Source organism: Hyperolius riggenbachi, chromosome 3 (assembly GCF_040937935.1).
Source record: "Hyperolius riggenbachi isolate aHypRig1 chromosome 3, aHypRig1.pri, whole genome shotgun sequence".
In the NCBI taxonomy this organism is placed as follows: Eukaryota; Metazoa; Chordata; class Amphibia; order Anura; family Hyperoliidae; genus Hyperolius; species Hyperolius riggenbachi.
In genome coordinates, this window is record NC_090648.1 from 447,127,177 (window position 1) to 447,153,447 (window position 26,271).

The following is a 26,271-nucleotide window of genomic DNA, read 5'->3' on the forward strand; positions in this document are numbered from 1 at the left end:
AATGACTTTTCTCCTATGTTCCTGCTACTTAAATTAGGCAGTGAAAAATTGACAGATCTGACAGGTTTTGGACTAGTCCATCTCCTCATGGAGGGATTCTCTTTATTTTCAAAAGCACCTACAGAACAGAAGTGGCTCTGACTAACTGCCAAAATAAGGTGCAAATGAGTAAGCAACCTGACCAGCATCTTTGAATAGTTTCCATGGAGTGCATTTGTAAAGAATAAAGGCTATACTGAGAATCCCCCATGAGGATATGGACTTGTCAAAAACCTGTTAGATCTGTCAGATATTTACTGCTTACTGTAAAGTTACAGCAACATAGGAAAAGGTAAGTTATAGTGTATTTTGCTCTGTGGAAAATGTCCTTCTAATACACATGAATACACATGTATTTTACATTTTACCAATGTTTTTGTGGTCCTTGTCTTCAATTAACCAGTCTTTGCGACGGGAACTGAGAGCACTGTTATTCTTCTGCCATAAACGGTGAAATGCCAGCAAAAGCCAATCATTATTCCACCATCACCTGCTCCGTCAGTAAGAACTGCTATTCCAGCTCCAGCAATACCTCCCTAACATACAGTAAGAATGTCTCGAAATATGAATATGTACAGAATATTGTCTCTCCCCATTAAACACACCTGAAGTTAGAGGAATATGAAGGCTGAGATATTTATTTCCTTTTACACAATGTAAATTGCCTGGCTGCCTTGCTGATCCTCTGCCTCTAATGCTGGGAATACACGGAGCGATCCGGCGGCTCGATTAGCCACCGGATCGACTCCCGCCGCATCTCCGCTCATCCCCGCGGCCGCCCAGATTGATTCCCGCTAGTCCCCACAGGCATTTCCTTATCTTCCACTCGATTTCCACTATTGTCCGGCCCGAGCAGGGAATCGATCCGCGTGGTGATCGGACCTGTGGGAAATTATCAATCGAGCCATCAGCGGCCCTGTGGGAAATTATCAATCGAGCCATCAGTGGCTCGATTGATAAAGAAAAATGAACCGTCTATGCCCAGCATAACACCTTTAGCCATAAACCCTGAACAAGCATGCAAATCAAATGTTTCTGACTGCGGTCTGACTTGATTAGCCACCTTCTTGTTTCAGGGGTATGATTAATACGGAAACAGTAAATTCGGGCGCCTGAGGCTAGTGGACAAATCGGGCGCCGCCATTCACTTCTATAATAAATATCGTTTAATGGGCGCCCGGTAGGAAAAAAGGGCGCCGGAGAAAACTAACGTTTTAAAAGCGGCGCCCGGAGACTTAATGTTTTATTACTGTTTCTCATGATTACACATTATTTAATGATTTATACATGTTTAAATATTATTTTTAAACGAAAACCAGTACAATATTTTTTCCAAACATTATTTTTAAACGAAAAACATTACTTTTTTTTTTTTTTTTTTTTTTTTTACATTATTTTTAAACGAAAAAAATAACAGGGGGGTCTTAGGTTTAGGCACCAACAGGGGGGTCTTAGGTTTAGGCACCAACAGGGGGGTCTTAGGTTTAGGCACCAACAGGGGGTCTTAGGTTTAGGCACCAAAAGGGGGGGTCTTAGGTTTAGGCACCAACAGGGGGGTCTTAGGTTTAGGCACCAACAGGGGGTCTTAGGTTTAGGCACCAACAGGGGGGTCTTAGGTTAAGGCACCAACAGGGGGGTCTTAGGTTTAGGCACTAACAGGGGGGTCTTAGGTTTAGGCACCAACAGGGGGGTCTTAGGTTTAGGCACTAACAGGGGGGTCTAGGGGTTAGGGGTAGGTACAGGGAGGGTTACTTAGGCACCAACAGGGGGGGTCTTAGGTTTAGGCATCAACAGGGGGGTCTAGGGGTTAGGGGTAGGTACAGGGAGGGTTACTTAGTAATTTTTTTTTTAAACGTTATTATGCGTTTCATTATTTAAACGAAAGATTAACGTTTTTACAATTCCCGATTTAATACACATTATTTAATGATTTATAACGTTTAAAAACATTACTTTTAAACGAAATACATTTTTAAACGTAATCCATGTTTATCGTTAAAAACCCGGCGCCCTTTTTTCCCATCGCCCCTTTTTAACGTACGCGATTAATACACTCCTAATGCAATAAAGACCAGCAGTTCTGACCGGAACTGGTATTCTTTAAAATAAAATAAAAACGGCGGCTACCATATCTTTCTTGCTTCGGGTTCCATTTAATCCATTGGTTTTACATGAAAAACAGCCAAAATAAGGTAAAATGTGTTGCTACACAAGTCTGAAATAAAGTCATTACATTACAATGTTATTTTGGTGGTATCTACAATGAGGCAGTGTGATATATATGACAACCAGTTTATATAGAGAAAAAAAATGTTAGCTTACCAGTAGAAAATACTACGTTTTTTGAGAGAAGCTTGTAGTCTACTATTGAAAATTGTGGCAATTCAATTCTTTCTACTCCGGTTACAGCATGGTTACCTCCTCTCCAATAAAACTCAATGTCGTCCGTTGTATAACCATCTGAAATGAATGCAGACATCAGCATTAAATCATTCTGTTCCAAAATATTGCCACAGGTAATCATTCAAAAGAAAATGATTACATCAACAAATGATGGCATGAATATACTTAAAGGGAAACATCACCTTTGTTAAGAAATAAGCAGCCTTTATGATTTTAATTTATCCTTACCATGTTTTTGTGCATATACAGTAGAACAAGTCACTCCACAATTATTTTAACAGAAGCAATGTAGGGGTTAATTCACTAAACTATGCAGAATTGTTTTGTGCAGATAGATTACAGGCATTTATGCAAACAATGTAATGCACATTATGCAATGTAATAAAGCTTGTGTTATGTTCCCAACACAATGACTGCTTCTATTGTGCATATTACGCTATTTGCATAAGGCGAGTTATACACGCATTGTGTGTGAACCTGACATTTCACTTTAAAGGCTTCAAAATTAAAGGCTTATAAATAACATTTCTCCTTCATAAGGCACACTATGTTATGATCTTGACCCTCCCATAATTACTTGGATAAGGATTACCTGACTTTTAACTAAACTTAGGTTTAATTAAATCAGGCTTTAACACCCCCCCTCCCCTGGCAGTATGATTCGTTGTGGATTTGAAGGTCTAAAAGCAGCTCAATTTTTTGCAGGCTTTTCGTTCCTAAAACCAGAAAAAAAATACTGCTAGAGAGCCTGCAGCAGCTCCAGCACTTACTCACCTCCCTGGGATCCTTGGCTGCAGTTCTACCTACGTTCTCTGGGTGGCTCTGTAACCCTGTAGTGAGATCGCCGGTGGCAATCTCACCAGGGGGATGCAGAGCCTCGAAGGAAAGGAAGAAGAATGGCTGCCGGCATCTGGATCCCCAGGGAGGTGAGTGAAAACTCTCACTGTGCGCTATGCTCTGCACAAGGCCCCCTGGCAGCTACCATGAGTCATACTTGGGGTTACTGCTCCTGGCTTGTTTTTTTCCATCCCGAGCCTGACTCTATATAACTGCTAGTGTTGGGCGAACACCTGGATGTTCGGGTTCGCGAACGTTTGCCGAACATGGCCGCGATGTTCGGATGCTCGCGCCTAACTCCGAACATAATGGAAGTCAATGGGGACCCGAACTTTCGTGCTTTGTAAAGCTTCCTTACATGCTACATACCCCAAATTTGCAGGGTATGTGCACCATGGGAGTGGGTATAAGAAGAAAAAAAATATTTGAAAAAGAGCTTATAGTTTTTGAGAAAATTGATTGTAAAATTTTAAAGGAAAAAATGTCTTTTAAATGCGGAAAATGTCATTTTTCTTTGCACAGGTAACATGCTTTTTGTCGCCATGCAGTCATAAATGTAATACAGATAAGAGGTTCCAGGAAAAGGGACCGGTAACGCTAACCCAGCAGCAGCACACGTGATGGAACAGGAGGAGGGCGGCACAGGAGGAGAAGGCCACGCTTTTTGAGACACAACAACCCAGGCCTTGCATGAGGACAAGAAGCATGCGGATAGCAATGCATTTTGTCGCCATGCAGTCATAAATGTAATACAGATAAGAGGATCCAGGAAAAGGGACCAGTAACGCTAACCCAGCAGCAGCACACGTGATGGAACAGGAGGAGGGCGGCGCAGGAGGAGAAGGCCACACTTTGAGACACAACAACCTAGGCCTTGCATGAGGACAAGAAGCGTGCGGATAGCAATGCATTTTGTCACCATGCAGTCATAAATGTAATACAGATAAGAGGTTCCGTAAAAAGGGACCGGCAACGCTAACCCAGCAGCAGCACACGTGATGGAACAGGAGGAGGCGCAGGAGGAGAAGGCCACGCTTTCAGGCGCAACTCAGGCCTTGCATGAGGACAAGAAGCGTGCGGATAGCAATGCATTTTGTCACCATGCAGTCATAAATGTAATACAGATGAGAGGTTCAATAAACAGGGACCGGAAAAGCTAACCCATCACAGATGTTCATTGTTTATGTTACTTGGTTAGGGTCCGGGAGTGTTGCGTAGTCGTTTCCAATCCAGGATTGATTCATTTTAATTTGAGTCAGACGGTCTGCATTTTCTGTGGAGAGGCAGATACGCCGATCTGTGACGATGCCTCCGGCAGCACTGAAACAGCGTTCCGACATAACACTGGCTGCCGGGCAAGCCAGCACCTCTTTTGCGTACATTGCCAGTTCGTGCCAGGTGTCTAGCTTCGATACCCAATAGTTGAAGGGTACAGATGGATTGTTCAACACAGCTACGCCATCTGACATGTAGTCCTTGACCATCTTCTCCAGGCGATCGGTGTTGGAGGTGGATCTGCACGCTTGCTGTTCTGTGGGCTGCTGCATGGGTGTCAGAAAATGTTCCCACTCCAAGGACACTGCCGATACCATTCCCTTTTGGGCACTAGCTGCGGCTTGTGTTGTTTGCTGCCCTCCTGGTCGTCCTGGGTTTGCGGAAGTCAGTCTGTCGGCGTACAACTGGCTAGAGGAGGGGGAGGATGTCAATCTCCTCTCTAAAGTCTCCACAAGGGCCTGCTGGTATTCTTCCATTTTGACCTGTCTGACTCTTTCTTCAAGCAGTTTTGGAACATTGTGTTTGTACCGTGGATCCAGAAGGGTATAAACCCAGTAATTGGTGTTGTCCAGAATGCACACAATGCGTGGGTCGCGTTCAATGCAGTCTAGCATGAATTGAGCCATGTGTGCCAGAGTCCTGCCAGAATCCTCATCATCCTCTTGTGAGCGTTGTGATAGTTGTGATGCATCATAGTCGTCACCTTCTTCCTGGTCTGCTTCTGCTGACAATTTGCGCTGAATTGTGGAAGTCCAACGTGCACCATTCTGGCCCTCGTCAGTGGTGGCATGAAATTCCTGCTCCAACTCCAGCTGTTCCTCCTCCTCTTCTTCGTCATAGCTGCTGGGGCCAGCGTTTCCTAAAGCAGATGGCCTGATGTTGGTATCATCACGCTGATCGTTTTCTCCTTCAGATTCCCCCAGTTGCATCATGACAGCTGTTTCCTTGATTTTCAACATTGACTTCTTCAGTAAACACAGCAGTGGTATGGTAATGCTGACTGAAGAGTTGTCACTGCTCACAAGCAACGTGGATTGCTCAAAATTTTGGAGGACTTGGCAGAGGTCCAACATGTTGGCCCACAGAAGCTTGGCAGCTGTCCGGATGCGCCTCGGTTCTGTGCCGTCATGTACTGGACCACTGCACTCTTCTGCTCGCAAAAGCGGGCTAGCATGTGCAGCGTAGTATTCCAGCACGTAGGGACATCACACAGCAAGCGATGGTGGGGGAGATTGAAGCGCTCCTGCATCTTGGCGAGTGCCCCTGAAGCAGTACTGGAATTTCTACAATGTTTGGCCACTCGTCGCACCTTGAACAGAAGATCGGCCACGCCTGGGTATGTCCTCAGGAACCACTGAACTACTAGGTTCATCACGTGCGCCAGGCAAGGGATGTGTGTCAGCTAAGCCAACCTTAAAGCGCGAATGAGATTACTCCCATTATCACACACAACCATGCCCGGTTTCAGGTCCAGCGGTGTCAGCCACAAATCCGTCTGTTCCTTTATTTCCCTCCAAATTTCCTCCCCTGTGTGCTGCTTATCCCCAAGGCAGATCAGCTTCAGCAACGCTTGCTGACGCATGCCAACAGCTGTGCTGCACTGCTTCCACGATCCTACTGCTGCTGGGTTAGCGTTTCCGGATGAGGTACAGCTTTGAGATGCGTTGGAGGAGAAGGAGTCAGAGAGGTAGGTGCTGCTGTTGTTATCCAGTGGGAGGGACGGTGGTGCAGCTGTTTGCGGCGTGGGCAACACCTGCGCCGTAGCAGGTGAGGAATCGCTGCCAGGCTCCACAAGGTTCACCCAGTGCACGGTAAGGGAGATGTATCAACCCTGGCTGAACGCACTCATCCAGGTGTCAGTGGTGAGGTGAACCTTGCAGGCAACGGCATTCTCCAAGCTTTGGGTTATTTTGCTGACCACGTGCTCATGCAACTCAGGCACTGCAGAGCGCGCAAAGTGGTAGTGGCTGGGAACCACGTAACGTGGGATGGCCACTGACATCATGCCCTTGAAGCTGTTTGTCTCCACCACTCGATATGGCAGCATTTCGCAGGCCAGAAGCTTGGCTATGCTGGCTGTTAGTGCCACGGCCCGGGGGTCATTTGCTGGCAATTTCCTCTTGCGCTAAAACATCTCCGAGACAGACAACTGAACCGTAGGGCTGCACACTGAAGGGCTGTTGGTTGTTGTGTTTGATGAAGACTGGGAGACCTCAAGAGCACTATTCCGGAAAGTGACAGTGTCAGCGTCGTCTGATGTTTGTGAATGTTGTTGTGAACCACGCAATGGCTGGGCTACTGCTGCTGCTGAGGAGGGCCTGGTGGTGAGTCTGGTGACCCCAAGGGAGGCAGTGTTGCTGGTACCCTGTCCTGCCGCATTTGCCCACAGAGTGGGATGTTTGGATACCATGTGGCAGGTCATGCTGGTGGTGGAGAGGTTGTTAATATTTTTCCCACTGCTCAGGCGGGTCTTGCACACCTTGCAAATCACCATGGTACCATCCTCACTGCAGTCTTCAAAGAAAGGCCAGACTTTGGAGCACCTGCCTTGCTGGCGATTTCTGTTTGCACCTCTTTTGCGTCTCACTTGAACTTCCACGCTTGTGGTGCCTGAAATTTCGCGCCGCCTACCTTGTGGCACAAGGCGAACTCGTGCAGCAGTGGGTTCTTCAACAGACTCATCTGTGCTGCTACGACGGCGATGTTCTCCTTCACATACAAAATCTGGGTCTGTGTCCACATTGTCCAAACCCTCCTCTTCCATCTCCTCAAACTCGTCATATGTGATTGTGGGCCGCCGCCGTGGAGTAGAGCTCCCCAGAACAACCTTTGCGCAGCTCACTCCAACGTCGTCTTCCAGATCTTCTCGGCCGACCTCCTGCAATTGAAACCCCTCCTGCCCAACTTGCTCTGGGATTTGGGTTTCAAAGTCCTCGGACTCGCCTTGCATTTCAGTGCGCGGTGCATTTCCCACAGTAAATGGTTGTGAATCCGGGCACAACATTTCTGGCTGTTCCATTGACCTTTGAAAGGTGGAAGTTTGTTGGGCTGGGAATAGCTCCTGCGAATACCCCATTGTGTCCTGAGGAAATTCTTCGGACTGGTTATTTGGCAGTTGTGTGCGTGGTGTCGCTGCCGGTTGTGTCAGCTTTGTGCCCACTGGCTCCTTGTAACTGGCTGAGGACTCGGACCTCGTGCGTGATGTGCTGGTGCTGCTTAACCCACTGCTGGACGCTTGAGAGGTCATCCAATTAATTATCTGGTCCTGTTCTTTTGGATTTGTGAGGGTTGATTTCCTGAACAACATGGGCGGTATTGAGTGGGTTTTCTTCGGTGCTCCACTGTGGCCTGTACGTGAACCGTCAGGGGAAACACCTTTTCCCTTGCCCCTCCCTCTTTCACAGGATTTCTTCTTTATTTCACTTATCCTTAAAGTACACGCTGACTGGCAGCAGTACAGTGGCAGTACAGAAATGCTATATAGTGGTGGGTGAGCGGTGTACTACTATTCCCAGCAGCGACACAGAGCACAATGCTATACAGTGGTGGGTGAGCGGTGTACTACTGTTCCCAGCAGCGACACAGAGCACAATGCTATACAGTGGTGGGTGAGCAGTGTACTACTGTTCCCAGCAGCGACACAGAGCACAATGCTATACAGTGGTGGGTGAGTGGTGTACTACTATTCCCAGCAGCGACACAGAGCACAATGCTATACAGTGGTGGGTGAGCGGTGTACTACTATTCCCAGCAGCGACACAGAGCACAATGCTATACAGTGGTGGGTGAGCGGTGTACTACTGTTCCCAGCAGCGACACAGAGCACAATGCTATACAGTGGTGGGTGAGCGGTGTACTACTATTCCCAGCAGCGACACAGAGCACAATGCTATACAGTGGTGGGTGAGCGGTGTACTACTATTCCCAGCAGCGACACAGAGCACAATGCTATACAGTGGTGGGTGAGCGGTGTACTACTTTTCCCAGCAGCGACACAGAGCACAATGCTATACAGTGGTGGGTGAGCGGTGTACTACTGTTCCCAGCAGCGACACAGAGCACAATGCTATACAGTGGTGGGTGAGCGGTGTACTACTATTCCCAGCAGCGACACAGAGCACAATGCTATACAGTGGTGGGTGAGCGGTGTACTACTATTCCCAGCAGCGACACAGAGCACAATGCTATACAGTGGTGGGTGAGCGGTGTACTACTATTCCCAGCAGCGACACAGAGCACAATGCTATACAGTGGTGGGTGAGCGGTGTACTACTGTTCCCAGCAGCGACACAGAGCACAATGCTATACAGTGGTGAGTGAGCAGTGTAGTACTATTCCCAGCAGCGACACAGAGCACAATGCTATACAGTGGCGGGTGAGCGGTGTACTACTGTTCCCAGCAGAGACACAGAGTGGCAGTAAACACAATGCTATATAGTGTGGGTGAGCGGTGTACTACTGTTCCCAGCAGCGACACAATGACTGGGGGGACCCTGGCTAGCCTGGCTGGAGAGAGAACTACCCTGCCTGCCTACCCAAAGCTAAACCCACAGACAAATGGCGGAGAAATGACGTGGATCGGGTATTTATTTACCCGAACCACGTGACCCGTTCGGCCAATCAGAGCGCATTCGGGTCTGAACCACGTGACCCGTTCGGCCAATCACAGCACTAGCCGAACGTTCGGGGAACGTTCGGCCATGCGCTCTTAGTTCAGCCATATGGCCGAACGGTTTGGCCGAACACTATCAGGCGTTCGGTCGAACTCGAACATCACCCGAACAGGGTGATGTTCTGCAGAACCCGAACAGTGACGAACACTGTTCGCCCAACACTAATAACCGCCAAGTAGGTTATTAAAGCTCAGGTGATAAAATTCAGGAGTGTTGTTGGAAATTCAAATATTATACCTCCTAATGTCTACATGTACTGTACTTGACTAAGAACAACTTTGTGACTCTTCAACAAGCAAATGTGAGGTTGTCAGGTGGGAAATAAAAGGTTGATTTTTTTAACCGGCAACCAGCCTGATTTTAGCACAGGTTGTGTGCTAGTCTGATGAGGTAATTTCAAGTTTGTACTGATCTTTAACCTCCTTAGAGGTAATCCTGAGTCAGGCTCAGGATGGAAATCTGCAGCTAAGAGCAGTAATCCCGTGCCTGAGTGAGTTTTATGCAGGAGCTGCTGCAGATCTCTCTGTGGTATGTTTTTTTTCTTGTTTTAAAGGTCTAAATACATGTGAAGAAATTGGACGGCTTTTAGACCCTAAATCTGGAAATAATCATAATGCCACGGGGGTTAATGAACTTTTTACTGCTGCTATTAAAATTGTTTTGTTTGGGTCATGCAATAGGCTTATATCTTGTAGAGAGGAGTTCTCAACTTTCAATGTAGTGAGCAGCAGTTCAGAGGCATGGTTATTGTTTATGTTTTGTTACCTGTTTTTCTGTAAATATTGTAAATAATCTGCATATAGCCTGCACAGCACAAAATAACCACCAGTGTTGGTGAATCACGGTGCTGTTTCCAGGCTTTCTTTGCACCTTTTCTGTTGCAGAAGGTAAAAACCATCCACTACCAATCCTTTGGTGTTAATATATATTTTTCCCCTCCAGGGCACTTTGTCATTTTAGATACCATAAGGTGCATAAGGCGCATACGCACTATTGTTAGTCACATTTTGTACATTTTGACAGGTTCTTTAAAAGTGTCATTTCATCGTGTTAAAGATAAGAAACTATGCTTATGGAATAATCTTTACATATGGCAAGCATTTTAACAAGCTGTACAGACTTTATAATTAGAGTGTGTTAGATAAAGCTGACATTAAAGAGACTCTAAAGTCTCCTAAAAATGAGGTTTTCACTTTAAAAACCTCTTTAACCTATTTGACCCTCCTAAAACGCCGCATCCCACTGCTGACAAAGCCATAAATCACCCCAAATTACATGGGGGACATCGCGTGGCTCCTTCTGCATAGAGGCAAAGCTTTTAGCTGCAGCTCTGCCTCTACATGCGTCTGTCAGTGCGGATCACTGCCTCTCCCCGCCCCTCTCAGTCTTATTTCACTGAGAGGGGCGGGGAGAGGCGGAGATACGCGCTGATAGATGTGCATGGAGGCAGAGCTGCAGCTGAAAGCTCTGCCTCCTCTAGCAGCAAAATTCACGACCAAGAAAGTCATGGATTTTGCGGGAGTAATTAGGGATGATTTATGGCTTTGTCAGCGGTGGGGGATACAGCATTTTAAGAGGGGCAATTAGGTTAACCTCCTTGGTGGTAACCCCGTGTGTGACACGGGGTAAGCCGCCGGAGGGTGCCGCTCAGGCCCTGCTGGGCAGATTTACATAAATTTTTTTGCTACACGCAGCTAGCACTTTGCTAGCTGCGTGTGCATACCGATCGCCACCGATACCCGCCGATTCGCCACTATGCGCCGCGCCGCCCCCCTCCAGACCCCTTACGCTGCCTGGCAAATCAGTGCCAGGCAGCGCTGAAGGGTGGATCGGAACACCCGCTGACGTCACAACGTCGATGACGATGACGTTGGTGACGTCATCGCGATTGTTGCCATGGCGACGGGGAAGCCCATACAGGGAATCCCGTTCAGAACGGGATTCACTGCAGGGTAAAAGCTCCGGCGGCGGTCGGAGGGATGGGAGGGATAGCGAAGGGAGGGGGGAAGCATGCAGCTAGCGCTAGGCTAGCTACATGCTTTAAAAAAAAAATTAAAAAAAAGTGCTGCACTGCCCCCTGGTGGATTTATTGTACCGCCAGGGAGATTAAAGAGGTGTTTTTAGGAGACTTCAGAGTCTCTTTAACTGCAGTGCTTCACAGAACATATGGCCATGTCAGTAACTGTCCCTCAGTGGAGCTCACAATCTAAACCGCATAGTCATAGTCATGTGTGTCCCTATGGTCAAAAAAATATCAATTTTGGGTACACCAGTTAACTTATCTGTTATTTGCTGAGCCATTGACCCTAGTGCTGCAATGCGGGAGTGCTAGTGCCACCACCTATGATGCTATGCTGCCAAAGCAGCAAGTGTTGCATACAATAGTTCATAGTGGAAAGTGCATAATGAAAGTTCTATGTAAAAATTAAAATATGTAATTTAATCTCCTGTGTAATCAACGGGTCTTGACAGTATTTTGTATTTACCAGTATTAGGGCTCAAACCCACTAGCAGCCTTTTCTAAGTGCTAGTGATTTGAAAAGCTCTTGCTAATGCAATTCTATGGGGGATTTTTACAAAATCACATCACTCAAGTGGTATCACACCCATAGCATTCCATTAGCAACAGATTTTCAAATCACAAGCGCTTAGAAATTGCTTAGTAATGCTAGTGGGTTTCAGGCCTAAGAAAGTTCTAGCAGCTGCAAGCAGAAAGATAATATTTCTAAACATAGTCTGCCAGCTATTCCTTTATCTCTGAATGCAGGATCATCAGGAAGCTTTTGTGCACACAGCAAACATATAAAAAAAGCTGTGCAGTACCTTTGAAAAAAAAAATACATTGGCTGTGGTGTTCTTATAGATTGAACTGAATATTTAATTGTTATGCAAGATGGTAGTTGCCTATAAGAGCTAAATATCGCAGGGTAATTAAGATTAACTAGATGGTATCACTTTATCCCATTTAGCACTATAGAATAAAAAAGTGTTGGGAGGTTTTTACTGTGTTTCATAGCTTTAGCCACTTCAGCCTTTAGTGTTTTTTCCCCTTATGCATCCAAGCAATTTTCATCTCCCATTCATACACCAATAACTTTATCACTAATTATCACAATGAAATAATCTACATCTTGTTTTTTCCACCAACAATCAGGCTTTCTTTGGGTGGTACATTTTGCTAGGAAATATTTTCTTCTAAATGCATTTTAACAGGGATATTAAGAGAAAAATGGAAAAAAATCATGATTTGTCAATTTTTCGGCCATTATAGCTTTAAACTAACACATGCTACCATAATTAAAATCCATGTATTTTATTTGCCCATTTGTCCCAAGTATTACACCATTGAAATTATGTCCCTATCACAATGTATGGTGCCAATATTTTATCTGGAAATAAAGTTTAATTTTTTTCAGTTTTGCGTCCATCACTATCTGCAAGCTTATAATTTAAAAATTATTAGAAATATACTCTCTTGACATGCATATTATAAAAGTTCAGACCCTTAGGCAACTATTTATGTTGTTGTTTTTTTATTGTAATTTTTTTCTAATTAAACATTTTATTTAAATATTTTTGGGTGTGTGGGAGGTAAACAGTTAATATTAAATGTAAAAATGTCTATTCATTTTAATGAAAATGTGTGTAGATGTAGTTTTACTATTTGGCCACAAGATGGCCACAGTCAATTTTTTTCTCTTTTTTTTTGGCTCCCTGTAAGCGTACTTACAGGAAGTGAAGAGGGGATGTGTAACAGAACAATAGCGGCTTCTCCATAGAAGCCAGCGATCGTTCTAAGGGACTTAGATCAATGAATGGGAACTGCTTTCCCATTCATTGATCTCCGGGCTAACTGGCGGCCCACACACCCCGGCGGTTCTTGCCCTGCGAACCCTGGCAGCTCCATTTTTCCAGCATGCATATCTGGAAATAGGAGCTACGTCCTGGAGGCTAAAGTGGTTAAGTCTAGTAATATATGTGGAAAATTTTGTATGGACATTCTCAGATCAAATTATGAAAACAAAACTTTCCTCTGCTTTAGTTTGACAGAATATTCTAGAATATATTTCAATAAAAAAAATTGCGATTGGGGTGAATCCAGAAATGCACAATATTATTGAATGAGTTTATTGAGAATTTTTTTCCCGTTATATAAAAAAGCACCTTGACCGAATTCTGCATAGGTTTGGCAATCATTTAAACAACACGTGTGATGTTTACTGTTGTTAGAAGTATGTGACCAGTCATCCAAATACATTGGATCAGCTTTAGCACTGGAAGCCCTTATGCAATCTCCACATGTCAGGCTGTGATCAGTGAAGTGTAGAATATGAGCCCTTCCAAATGTAGCTTTTACAAAACCACCTATGACACTTTAGCTTTAGATAACATAAAAATTGCTAAAGCCATGACGAAAATGCAGTTTAAAACAGGCATCTTTTATTTTGTACAAAATACACACACTGAATCAATTTTCTGTAACCTACTTCATCCCTAAAAGACGTTCAACTTTCAACCTAGATTTTCACCAGCTCGGCAATGTACATGAAATAGATGTAATACTAATTTTGTTTATCAACCCCATTAAGACATAGTGGCAGTTACACAATTCTTTGTAGGTCCCTTTTGTTCAGAATATTATATTTGACAAGCTCAGATATGATGTGAGCCCCATGTTAAAGAGAACCTGAACTGAAAATTAAAAGACAAAATAAACATAAACACGTAATACTTATCTACTGTGTAGTCTACTCCTCAATCCCTTTCTCCTCTTCTGCATCACATTTGTCCACTGTGATCAATGGAATTCTCCGTCCTCCATTTTGAAAATGACCACTATCCCATAACAGCTTCCTGGTCAGCACACAGTTAAACTGTAATATTGCCCACTTGAGCCATAGGGAAGCATGGACATTACCTTGCACACTCAGTTGTAACTGACAGCAGCTGATATATAACTGACAGCAACTGGTGTATTTCAGTTCTGACAAAATATTGTCAGAATTGGAAGGGATCACTGTAAGAAGAAAATGTTGAGCTTCTGAGAGGAACTGACAGTGAGGTAAGTATGTAATATTAATTTGCAGCTACATCGTGTGTTTATTTTAAATAATTTTACTCAGTTTAGGTTCCCTTTAAGGATTACCTGTCACTGAGAACATACACATGTACGGTAACAAGTTTTTTCCTTACCGAAGCGTTTGATTTGCCGATGAAGCAAGAGCCACTAGTGAATTGACAGAAATATTACCTGACACCTTCAAAACCATATGGAATTTTTAGGGCAGCTCATTTCTACACAGAAAGACAACTACTCAGTTGAAATGCTTGGAATATGAGTGTTTATGCTGATGGAGTAGTATACTGAGCAGTGTGCTTTTGCCTACACACCACTTGGACATCTAAGGTCAATAAAATGAGTGTCAGTTTTTTGAAGTTTGCAAGGTAATGCAATCAGTGGCATCAATGTCACAAAGAGTCAAAGGTTTCCATGTTTGGAAAGACAGGAAATATTAGTGTGGGAGATAAGTTAAGTTAGGTGATGCTTAGAGTTAAAATTAAGTGAAATGGAAAAGGCCAATCTTAATATCAAGCAGGGAATGAAGTAAAGTTATGTGCCAGATAAAATGAGATCTGTCAGGGAATAGGGAGTATCAGTAAGGAAAGGTAATAGTATAGTTTTAATAACAGGATATAGACTTGTGAAGGCTAGGAAGAGGGGTGGGGCGAGGTTAGAGTGAAGCTACTGACACAGCTAGAAAAGGAAACTTCCAAATCATTCTGGGGACCAAAACAGAAGTACCCCTGCAGATAACAACCTACAGGACTGGTGCAACAAGCACAGGAACATAATAGACAGTTAAAAAGGCAGACGGTCACATTTCTTATGGACAGAAAACAAAAAGGCCCAGTATTCTCTATTATGACAATGTCATAAGGGAGTACGGTAACTGTGTCTTTGGTAGACAAGATACTGGATCAAAAGGATGCTAGAGGAGGAAGAATGGCAATCTAGTGAATTAAACCAAGCCAAAATTATCAAAAAAGCTGAAAAAAAGTCTGGGACTTCACCTGGTTTTAATGGGTTTAGAAACCTTAATGCGGACCTGAACTCAGAGCGTCCTTTCTGCTCTAAAAAATATACAACAGCATAATGACCTTTAAACAAAAATATTTTTGTTACAGCTGATATAAATGCTAACATAAATCTGGACTGTTTATACTTCCTGATTCGTGAAAGCAGACATATCGTTAACATCCTGTGCTTTCAAATGAGCTTATCTGCCATCTCTGCCTTGGCAGTCACGTGACAAAGGAGAGCTCAGATTACAACTTGTGATTAGACATAAATAAGGAGGGAACGAAACAGGCTAAACTCTCTAAATACACACAGGGTGCATTTCTCTATGTGTTCCTTCTGTCCTGTGCAAGAGTTCAGGTCCATTTTAATTTAATTTGTAAGTCTCACTCTAGGTGGAGTTAATCACTTTTTTTTTTAACTTTACTTGGCTTAATTTCACCCATTGAGATTGGGGTGTGTCTAGTTGTGACTTCCTGGTAACTCTTGATCTTCTACCATACAAGGGCACAGCATACCCCCTTTCATATACAAGGGTTTTAGGAGCCAGTTAGTGTCATCAATAGAAGTCAGTGATGCAGACATTCGGAATTAAAAGCAAAGTTCCCATACATGGTAGAATCACCAAATTTGCAAAGTATGTATAGGAGAACAACGGGGAATGGAAAAAAAAAACCTGGCAGTTTTATAGAGAAGGAATTTTAACAATTCAAAGAAAATTAGATATGCTGCAGGACACTTTAACCACTTGAGGACCGCAGTGTTAAACCCCCCTAAAGACCAGGCCTTTTATTGTTAATTGGCCACTACAGTTTTAAGGTCAAGCTGCAGGGCCACACAACACAGCACACAAGTGATCCCACCCCCCTTTTCTCCCCACCAACAGAGCTCTCTGTTGGTGGGGTCTGATCGCTCCACAGTTGTTTATTTTTTTTTATAAATATTTTTATTTATTTTTAATAAATGTTGCTTTTTTATTTATTTATATTCCCCTGCTCCCTCCCTCTCTCCCTCCCCCCACCAGCCAATCAGGGTGATCAGCTGTCATAGGCTTCAGCCTATGACAGCCTATCACACCCCAGTCTCAGGAGGGTACAGCCATGTCACACGGCTGTCCCCAGTACAGCGCTGCTGCCGATCGCAACACTGTACATGAAAATAGATGGTGATCACGCTGTCTAACATTCCCCCTCCAGTGGCGATTGCCGCTCGGAGACTGAAGAGGGGGTGGAGCTCCGCCCCCTGAGCAGGAGATGCGCGCACAGCCTGCGCGCGATCTCCTGCAAAATGCAGCCCCAGGACTTGACACCCATTGGCGTGGGGCGATCTTTAAGTAGTTAAGGTATGGGGGCTTTGCCAAATTTGTACAGTCAAATCAAATGTTTGTTGTGTAGAACCAAACTGAATACAAACCATCATATTCCGATTCAATATACACCATGAATTCTAACAACACTAGTCATCAGGTGATGGAGCAAATGTAAATAATAGAAGGTCTATCACTTCTTAGACTCAATAACCAAATGAACAGTCATTCAGGTTGCAAGTATGCAGCTGGAGAAAAAAGGATGTCTACAACATCAAGCTCAGCATATTGATTAAATGCTGCAATTTAACAAAGATCAAAGGAGAAAAATGTGAGTGATTTATGATTTGTGTTCATCAGTTCAAAAAACATGGTATACATTATATACTTCTCAATAAACTTAAAGTCATAATATGACCCCTTACTCGTATGGATAAAGTTTGTAAATACGTTATACTGTTATATGTAGATGTTTCCTTGCATATTAGGTCAGTCTCATCCTATCCCAAGTAACACAGAAAGGGGTTTACTGCAATCCAATGACAACATTTAAATCATCAGTATAAATTTCAGTAATTGCTATAAATTGTTAGATGCATTTGAAGCATGCTCTGAACCATAGTTTTTAACAATACAATATGCAAGTGCCATGTGCAGCTGGAGAAACCAAAGCATGTTCAGAACTAAAATATATTTAAAAGATGATGTTGTTGTAAAAGGAATAGGATGAGGAAGGAGGGAAAAAAGAGGACAACGCTATCTCATGGACAGCTGTAGTCATCAGTCACATATCTAACCTATACCAACACCAGCAATGTGGCAAGACCAAAACTTAGGACCATATTTAAACACTGGGTCCAAATCCTTACCCTAGGAAGGCCCTCACAGTAACACAATGGACATGATTCACAAAGCTTTTTGATCAGTTTTCCTCTTTTTTCCCCTTATTTATGATAATTTTTTGTTAAGCTCCCAAAGAGCAAAAATATAATATAACTAAGGTAGGAAAAGCAATATTAAAATGATGTTAATCAGGGACAACTTACTTTGAGTGATTATTTTGCTTGTAAGTGTGCTGAAAGGTTATTTTTATCAACACGGTTATAAGTCATTTATAAGAAGTTTTGTGAATAGAGCCCAATGTGTTTGATTACTCACCTTATGTTCAGCTAAGCCACCACTTGGCCAAAATGAATGCTGTACACATGGGACCGCTAGAGAGCTTTCTGACTGCAAAAAAACACTGTAGAAGCTCTTATTCAGGCTAAATGAATTCAGTCATAACTGACTGCAATGGTTTTCAGATATGGGTTAATTTAGAGTATATGCAAATCATTTGCAAATGTCAAATGCATTCCCATGAGAGGTGAGCTGAGCTTTTAGCTTCTTTTACTTCTGCAGTGTTTGTACAAGTTACCTGCATTGCAATTCAAACATTGCCTCCCCTGGATTTTTAAAATAAAGGTAGCATAGGGGCCCATAATCAATTGACGTTTTCTCTTAAGTTTTCTCCTAGGTGATATTTTTACACAATGGCCCATATGCAATTCATTATTTCTCCATAGTTTTCTCCTAGGTGATATTTTTAAACTTGTCAATAAAATGCCTTTTAAGCCACCAGAAAGCAAGAAAATACTCAGAATAAATTTGATAGTACTTATTCACCTACTTTATGGGACTTTTTTAGTTGAAAAGTGCTGGAAAGTTATTTAAAATTGAAGATGAAAAATTATCTCCTAGGAGAAAACTCAGGTGAAAAAGAGAATTGCATATGGCCCAATGGCCTCAATTCACTAAGCTTATCTCCTGTCTTTAATAACTCTTCTAGAGTTGTTACCATGGTGATAAGGCATGTAGTATTCAAGAAACATTTTACCTCAGGCAAACCTAAAGTTAACTCTTCTGTCTTTAAGTTAACTCTTTAATCCTTAAAATAACTCCAGAGTTAAAAACAGGCTGTTCATTAACTGCGTGTGAAAATAACTACAGAGGAGGTAACTTAAAGGGATACTTAAGTCAAAATCAAAAAATGATTTTTACTCACCTGGGGCATCCCTCAGCCCCCTGAAGCTGTATGGTGCCCTCGCAGCCTGGCTCCGATTCTCCTTTCCCCGCCGGCGGCTACTTCCGGGTTCGGCGACAGCCGCCGACAGGCTTGGAACGCAAGTGATTCTCCGCGTTCCCAGCCGCTATATCACCCTCTATGCTGCTATAGCATATATGTTATAAGCTATAGCAGCATAGAGGGTGATATAGCGGCTGGGAACGCGGAGAATCACTCGCGTTCCCAGCCTGTTGGCGGCTGTCGCCGAACCCGGAAGTAGCCGCCGGCGGGGACAGGAGAATCAGAGCCAGGCTACGAGGGCACCATACAGCTTCAGGGGGCTGAGGGATGCCCCAGGTGAGTAATTATCATTTTTTGATTTTGACTTAAGTATTCCTTTAACTACAGAGGAGATAACTTAGCTACAGAGGAGGTAACTTAACTACAAAGGAGGTAAATTAACTACAGAAGAGGTAACTTAAGGAATGAAGAGATAAGATAACTCTCTTACTGTGTGGAGGTAAGTTTTCTCTTGCCTTATTATCTCCAGCATGATCTTAGTGAATTGAGGCCATTGTCAATAAAATGCATTTTAAGCCTCCAACAAGCAAGAAAATACTTAGAATCATTTTGACAGTACTTCTTTCACCTATTTTTTTATAGGGATGATCACAGATATGCACATTATTCCGAGTTGATGCAAATGTATGCAAATTTCTATGCAAATGTATGCAGTTTGAAAATGGACCAATCAATTTAAACCCAGGTTTAAATTGATTGGTCCTTTTTCAAGCTGCATATATTTGCATCCAAATTTGCATAATTTTTTAGAAGTATTTGCATCTCATTGACCATCCCTAATTTTGTAGTAGTGATGAGCATGAGTTTTGCATAATTGTATTTTTGCATCGTAATTTGCAATTACTGCAAAAATCATAGTGCAACATTTCAGGAAAAAGCATAATTTATCTTGTTTGCAACAGTATTAAGTAACTTTTTTTCAACTTTGCATAATTGTTATGTAATTTTGTGCTGACTCTAATGGTTAATAGCAAAAAGCCCCCAAACATGCTAGCATTACGAACACTGCTAAGTACGGTATTTGGTATTGTACTTGTACTTTTTGAGAAAAATATTTTAAAAATGCAAAGAAAAATGTTTTTTTAAATGCAGGAAAATGACAGTTTAAAAAAAACATTTTCCTTCGCATTTTAAAATCGATTTTTTCAAAAACTTTTTTTCCACTTGTTCCCCACTATTCTCCGTAACATACACAGCAATTTTAGTGACAAGAGCATGTATATGGACTTTGCTATTAACCGCTGAAGTGAATTCAAAATTACATGAATAAACTAAAATAACACATAAATTAAACAAAAGCAAATGCATTTCAAAATCATAATAAATACCTATGGCCAAAATGGCAAAAAATGTATGAGAAACTCTGGATAACCATAATTAGCAAAATATGATTATCACTACTTTTTGGTACTTTTTTACCATTTCGGCCCTCAGTCATTTTTCACCTTATGCACCCAAGCAATTTTCACCGCCCAGTCACTTGCCAATAACTTTATCACTAATTATCACAATGAATTGATCTTTATCTTGTTTTTTCCACCACCAAATAGGCATTCTTTAGGTCATACATTTTGCTAAGAATTATTTTTTTCTAAATGCATTTTAACAGGAAAATTAAGAACAAATTGAAAAAATACATTATTTTTCAGTTTTCGGCCATTATAGCTTTAAAATAATACATGCTACCATAATTAAAACCCACACATTTTATTTACCCATTTGTCCTGGTTATTACACCATTTAAATTATGTCACAATGTATAGTGTCAATATTTTTTTGGGAAATAAAGGTGCATTTTTTCAGTTTTGTGTCCATCACTATTTAGAAGCTTATACTTTAATTTTTTTTAGCAATATAATCTCTTGACATGCATATTAAAAAAAAGTTTAGACCCTTAGGCAACTATTTGTGTTTTGTTTTGTTTTTCAAATTGTAATTTTTTATTTTATTTTTTTAGTTAAAAGTTTATTTGGGTATTTTTTGGGTGTGGGAGTAAACAGTTAATTTTAATTGCAATGTATAGTGTTTTATGTGAAAAAAAATGTATGTACATGTAGTTTTACTATTTGGCCACAAGTTGGCCAAGGTGATTTTTTTTTCTAAATTCCCATCCTGTAAGCGAGCACTCTCACTTACAGGAAGTATAAGGAGGATGAGGGGTTGTTTTGGTCTGAAAGACGGGGGCTTCTTATAAGAAGCTGTCAGTCCTTCTACCGGGGACTTAGATCAATGAATGGGAACTATGTTCCCATTCATTGATCTCAGGGCTAACGGGAGGCAACACGGGAGTGCACAGCAGTGCAACAGCAATGGTTACATTGCAGAGTGCAAATACAGTGATGTGAAAAACTATTTGCCCCCTTCCTGATTTCTTATTATTTTGCATGTTTGTCACACTTAAATGTTTCTGCTCATCAAAAACCGTTAACTATTAGTCAAAGATAACATAATTGAACACAAAATGCAGTTTTAAATGATGGTTTTTATTATTTAGTGAGAAAAAAACGCAAAACCTACATGGCCCTGTGTGAAAAAGAAATTGCCCCCTGAGCCTACAGTATTAACTGGTTGGGCCACCCTTAGCAGCAATAACTGCAATCAAGCGTTTGCGATAACTTGCAACGAGTCTTTTACAGCGCTCTGGAGGAATTTTGGCCCACTCATCTTTGCAGAATTGTTGTAATTCAGCTTTATTTGAGGGTTTTCTAGCATGAACCACCTTTTTAAGGTCATGCCACAACATCTCAATAGGATTCAGGTCAGGACCTAGCCACTCCAAAGTCTTCATTTTGTTTTTCTTCAGCCATTCAGAGGTGGATTTGATGTTGTGTTTTGGGTCATTGTCCTGCTGCAGCACCCAAAATCGCTTCAGCTTGAGTTGACGAACAGATGGCCGGATATTCTCCTTCAGGATTTTTTGGTAGACAGTAGAATTCATGGTTCCATCTATCACAGCAAGCCTTCCAGGTCCTGAAGCAGCAAAACAACCCCTGAGGCCTGCAGTTCTTTAGATGTTGTCCTGGGGTCTTTTGTGGCCTCTCGGATGAGTTTTCTCTGCGCTCTTGGGGTAATTTTGGCCGTCCGGCCACTCCTAGGAAGGTTCATCACTGTTCCATGTTTTTGCCATTTGTGGATAATGGCTCTCACTGTGGTTCGCTGGAGTCCCAAAGCTTTAGAAATGGCTTTATAACCTTTACCACACTGATAGATCTCAATTACTTTTGTTCTCAATTGTTCCTGAATTTCTTTGGATCTTGGCATGATGTCTAGCTTTTAAGGTGCTTTTGGTCTACTTCTCTGTGTCAGATAGCTCCTATTTAAGTGATTTCTTGATTGAAACAGGTGTGGCAGCAAGCAGGCCTGGGGGTGACTACAGAAATTGAACTCAAGTGTGATAAACCACAGATAAGTTATTTTTTAACAAGGGGGGGGGGGGGGAATCACTTTTTTCACACAGGGCCATGTAGATTTGGAGTTTTTTTTCTCACTAAATAATAAAAACCATCATTTAAAACTGCATTTTGTGTTCAATTATGTTATCTTTGACTAATAGTTAACGGTTTTTGATGAGCAGAAACATTTAAGTGTGACAAACATGCCAAAGAATAAGAAATCAGGAAGGGGGCAAATAGTTTTTCACATCACTGTAAGTTATTTTAATCAGACGATAACAAAATTATCTCCTAGTACAAAACTTGAATTAAATAAGGGCCGTATCTCTTATCTGCAATCTTTCCACCCAGCCTTTCTGTCTTATTGGAGAACAGCTATAAAAGCATAAGGAACATTGCTAAAGCATTCTCTATTACAGTGCAGAATAGGGTGAATTATGTGATACATCAATGAGCTATAAATCATATTAGACAAATACTCTGCAGTTTGACTTTTATTAGTAACATGAGTAATTGTATGAAGTGCATGATGGAAACCACAACATTTACACTATCTGGAACCACATTTATATGAGCCTGTGGTGTATAGACTGTAACAAAGAAGTCCTTACTCAGCAGACATACTGGCAGATGAACGTGAACAAAAGCAGGTGCAATATTACCGACTTAATGGCATTAGTCCATTGCTAACTATTTGATGTACCTCACAGCTAAATAAGGTTGAAATGGTGGGAATATTATGTTTCACAGACTCTAAAATAGAAATATAATCTTGTAAGAGTAAAGCTCTATCCCGAGTTTTAGCTGTATTGTAGGAACACTTGCTAATCCAAAGGGAATGTGATGAACACTGCTCTAAATGACCAGAAGTAACCAGAGCTCCCTGTTCAAAGCTAAAATCATTAGAACAGTTAGCATGTCTCATGCTGATAAACTCACTAAAAGGAAAAGTCTTCCTTGAATAAGGAGGATGACAGCCTGAAGACATGAATAAAAGAACATGGATTTACAATATGATACTAAATGCACTGTGAGATGGTCTTTATTCCAATTCAGGGTGGAGTTTAACCATTTCTGCCACTGGGACATGAGCCTCACGTCCACAGTGGCAGTTGTTACAGCCACAGGGATGCGCTAGTCACGTCCCTGCAGTTTGGGGGGCTGTGTGGGCGATCATGTGGGCAAATGCCCACAATCACAATGTTGCCAGCAACAGAGGGGGTTGACTGCAGGGGACAAAAGTCCCCTGACCCAATCCGTACTTGTCCACCGATAATGAACACTGTTTTAGTTCAAAAACAGTGTTCATTCTTAAATAGGCCCGACATGCTTACTCCCGCCCACTGATTTCTGCCCATTCATTCATCTCCCCTCTGGCCACCGTGATCGCAGGCATCCATTGATGCCTGCGTCACTTCTTTAGTTACATTGTAGCAACACATTACTTCCTATTGCATAGTATGGTAGGGGTGTCTTGACACCCTGGAGAAAAGACACAGGAAACACAAAAATGACAGGAGCCCAATAGCTTAATATGTTTTAGTATAAGTCTATAAGTGGTATAATGAAAATTACTCACAAAGGCAGGTTGCACTGGGGCAACCGACTGCAAGAAGCAGGTGGAGACCATAAACATGTCAGAAATTATCTATCGAATGCATCTATTGAATGCAAAAACGTATCTTGTGTACCTAACATAAAGAGGTTCTGTCCCTTTTTTTCACATTTTGGAATCAGAAGAGTGTTGTACTGTGTTAGCCATCAGTAAAAGCAAGAAGTTTCGAATCAGGATGATACCATTTATTGGCTTACTTAGAGGTACATAAAAAGTAAGCTTTTGGCTAATACACCTTCTTCAGACAGTTCCTGTATCTTAACAAGATGTTAAAACACACAGTTATATACAACGGACATTCAGAGGTGAAACAGTCTTTAGTAAACATACATAAATGTCATTGGATGCCTTAATGACATCTAATGACTAGAGATGGGCCGAACGGTTCACCGGCGAACGGTTCCAGGCGAACTTTGGTGGTTTGCGTTAGCCTTTTGCGGAAGTTCGATTCGCCCCATAATGCACTATGAGGGTCAACTTTGACCCTCTGCATCACAGTCAGCAGGCACATTGTAGCCATTCAGTCTACACTAAGCCCTGGAGCCCCCCCCCCCCCCCCTTATATAAGGCAGGCTTGCCGGCCATTACACTCACTCGTGTGCCTGCTAGAGACAGACTAGGGACAGCTGCTGCAGACTTGTTCTCCTAGAGAAAGATTAGTTAGGCTCTTAGCTTGCTCCTGGCTGATTGTTATTGCTAAAATAGCACCCCTCAACAGCTCTTTTGAAAGCTAATGTTTTCCAGAGGTGTTTTTTTTGTGTGTTTCTCACTGACATTATACAGCCCTATCTGTTGCAGCTGGACCTTGGTAATTGTTATTACTGTGCCAGCTAGGCCCTGCCTAACTATCTATACTGGGACACCTACCTATGCCTACCTAACTACTGGGGCACCTACTTACCTATACGGGGACACCTACCTACCTATACTAGGGGACCTACCTATGCCTACCTACCTATACTGGGACTCCTACCTATGCCTAGCTAACTACTGGGACACCTACCTATGCCTACCTACCTATACTGGGTCTCCTACCTATGCCTAGCTAACTACTGGGACACCTACCTATGCCTACCTACCTATACTGGGTCTCCTACCTATGCCTAGCTAACTACTGGGACACCTACCTATGCCTACCTACCTATACTGTGTCTCCTACCTATGCCTAGCTAACTAATGGGACACCTACCTATGCCTACCTACCTATACTGGGACTCCTACCTATGCCTAACTAACTACTGGAACACCTACCTATGCCTACCTACCTATACTGGGCCTCCTACCTATGCCTAGCAAACTACTGGGACACTTACCTATGCCTACCTACCTATACTAGGTCTCCTACCTATGCCTAGCTAACTACTGGGACACCTACCTATGCCTACCTACCTATACTGGGACTCCTACCTATAGTTACATAGTTACATAGTTATTTTGGTTGAAAAAAGACATACGCCCATCGAGTTCAACCAGCACAAAGTACAACTCCAGCCCGTCCCCCACATACCCCTGTTGATCCAGAGGAAGGCGAAAAACCCCCCACAAGGCATGGTCCAATTAGCCCCAAAAGGGAAAAATTCCTTCCTGACTCCAGATGGCAATCAGATAAAATCCCTGGATCAACATCATTAGGCATAACCTAGTAATTGTAGCCATGGATGTCTTTCAACGCAAGGAAAGCATCTAAGCCCTCTTTAAATGCAGGCAATGCATTCCTGTGGCAATGCTAACTACTGGGACACCTACCTATGCCTACCTACCTATACTGTGTCTCCCACCTATGCCTAGCTAACTACTGGGACACCTACCTATGCCTACCTACCTATACTGGGACTACTACCTATGCCTAACTAACTACTGGAACACCTACCTATGCCTACCTACCTATACTGGGCCTCCTACCTATGCCTAGCAAACTACTGGGACACTTACCTATGCCTACCTACCTATACTAGGTCTCCTACCTATGCCTAGCTAACTACTGGGACACCTACCTATGCCTACCTACCTATACTGGGACTCCTACCTATAGTTACATAGTTATTTTGGTTGAAAAAAGACATACGTCCATCGAGTTCAACCAGCACAAAGTACAACTCCAGCCCGTCCCCCACATACCTCTGTTGATCCAGAGGAAGGCGAAAAACCCCCCATAAGGCATGGTCCAATTAGCCCCAAAAGGGAAAAATTCCTTCCTGACTCCAGATGGCAATCAGATAAAATCCCTGGATCAACATCATTAGGCATAACCTAGTAATTGTAGCCATGGATGTCTTTCAACGCAAGGAAAGCATCTAAGCCCCCTTTAAATGCAGGTATAGAGTTTGCCATAACGACTTCCTGTGGCAATGCATTCCTGTGGCAATGCTAACTACTGGGACACCTACCTATGCCTACCTACCTATACTGTGTCTCCTACCTATGCCTAGCTAACTACTGGGACACCTACCTATGCCTACCTACCTATACTGGGACTCCTACCTATGCCTAACTAACTATGCCTAGCTAACTACTGGGACTCCTACCT

General features: G+C 42.6%; 1 protein-coding gene across 4 annotated transcripts in view; it reads right to left on the bottom strand.

Moving 5' to 3' along the window:
* The window catches only part of LOC137564227 (gamma-aminobutyric acid receptor subunit beta-2), a 522,582-nt gene that overhangs the window by 25,876 nt on the left and 470,435 nt on the right, over positions 1–26,271 (bottom strand). For all 4 annotated transcript variants that reach the window (XM_068277818.1, XM_068277820.1, XM_068277819.1 and 1 more), the window contains one exon: positions 2,362–2,499. In XM_068277818.1, coding sequence (XP_068133919.1) covers positions 2,362–2,499 — 138 coding nt within the window. The remainder of the gene's footprint in view (positions 1–2,361; positions 2,500–26,271) is intronic.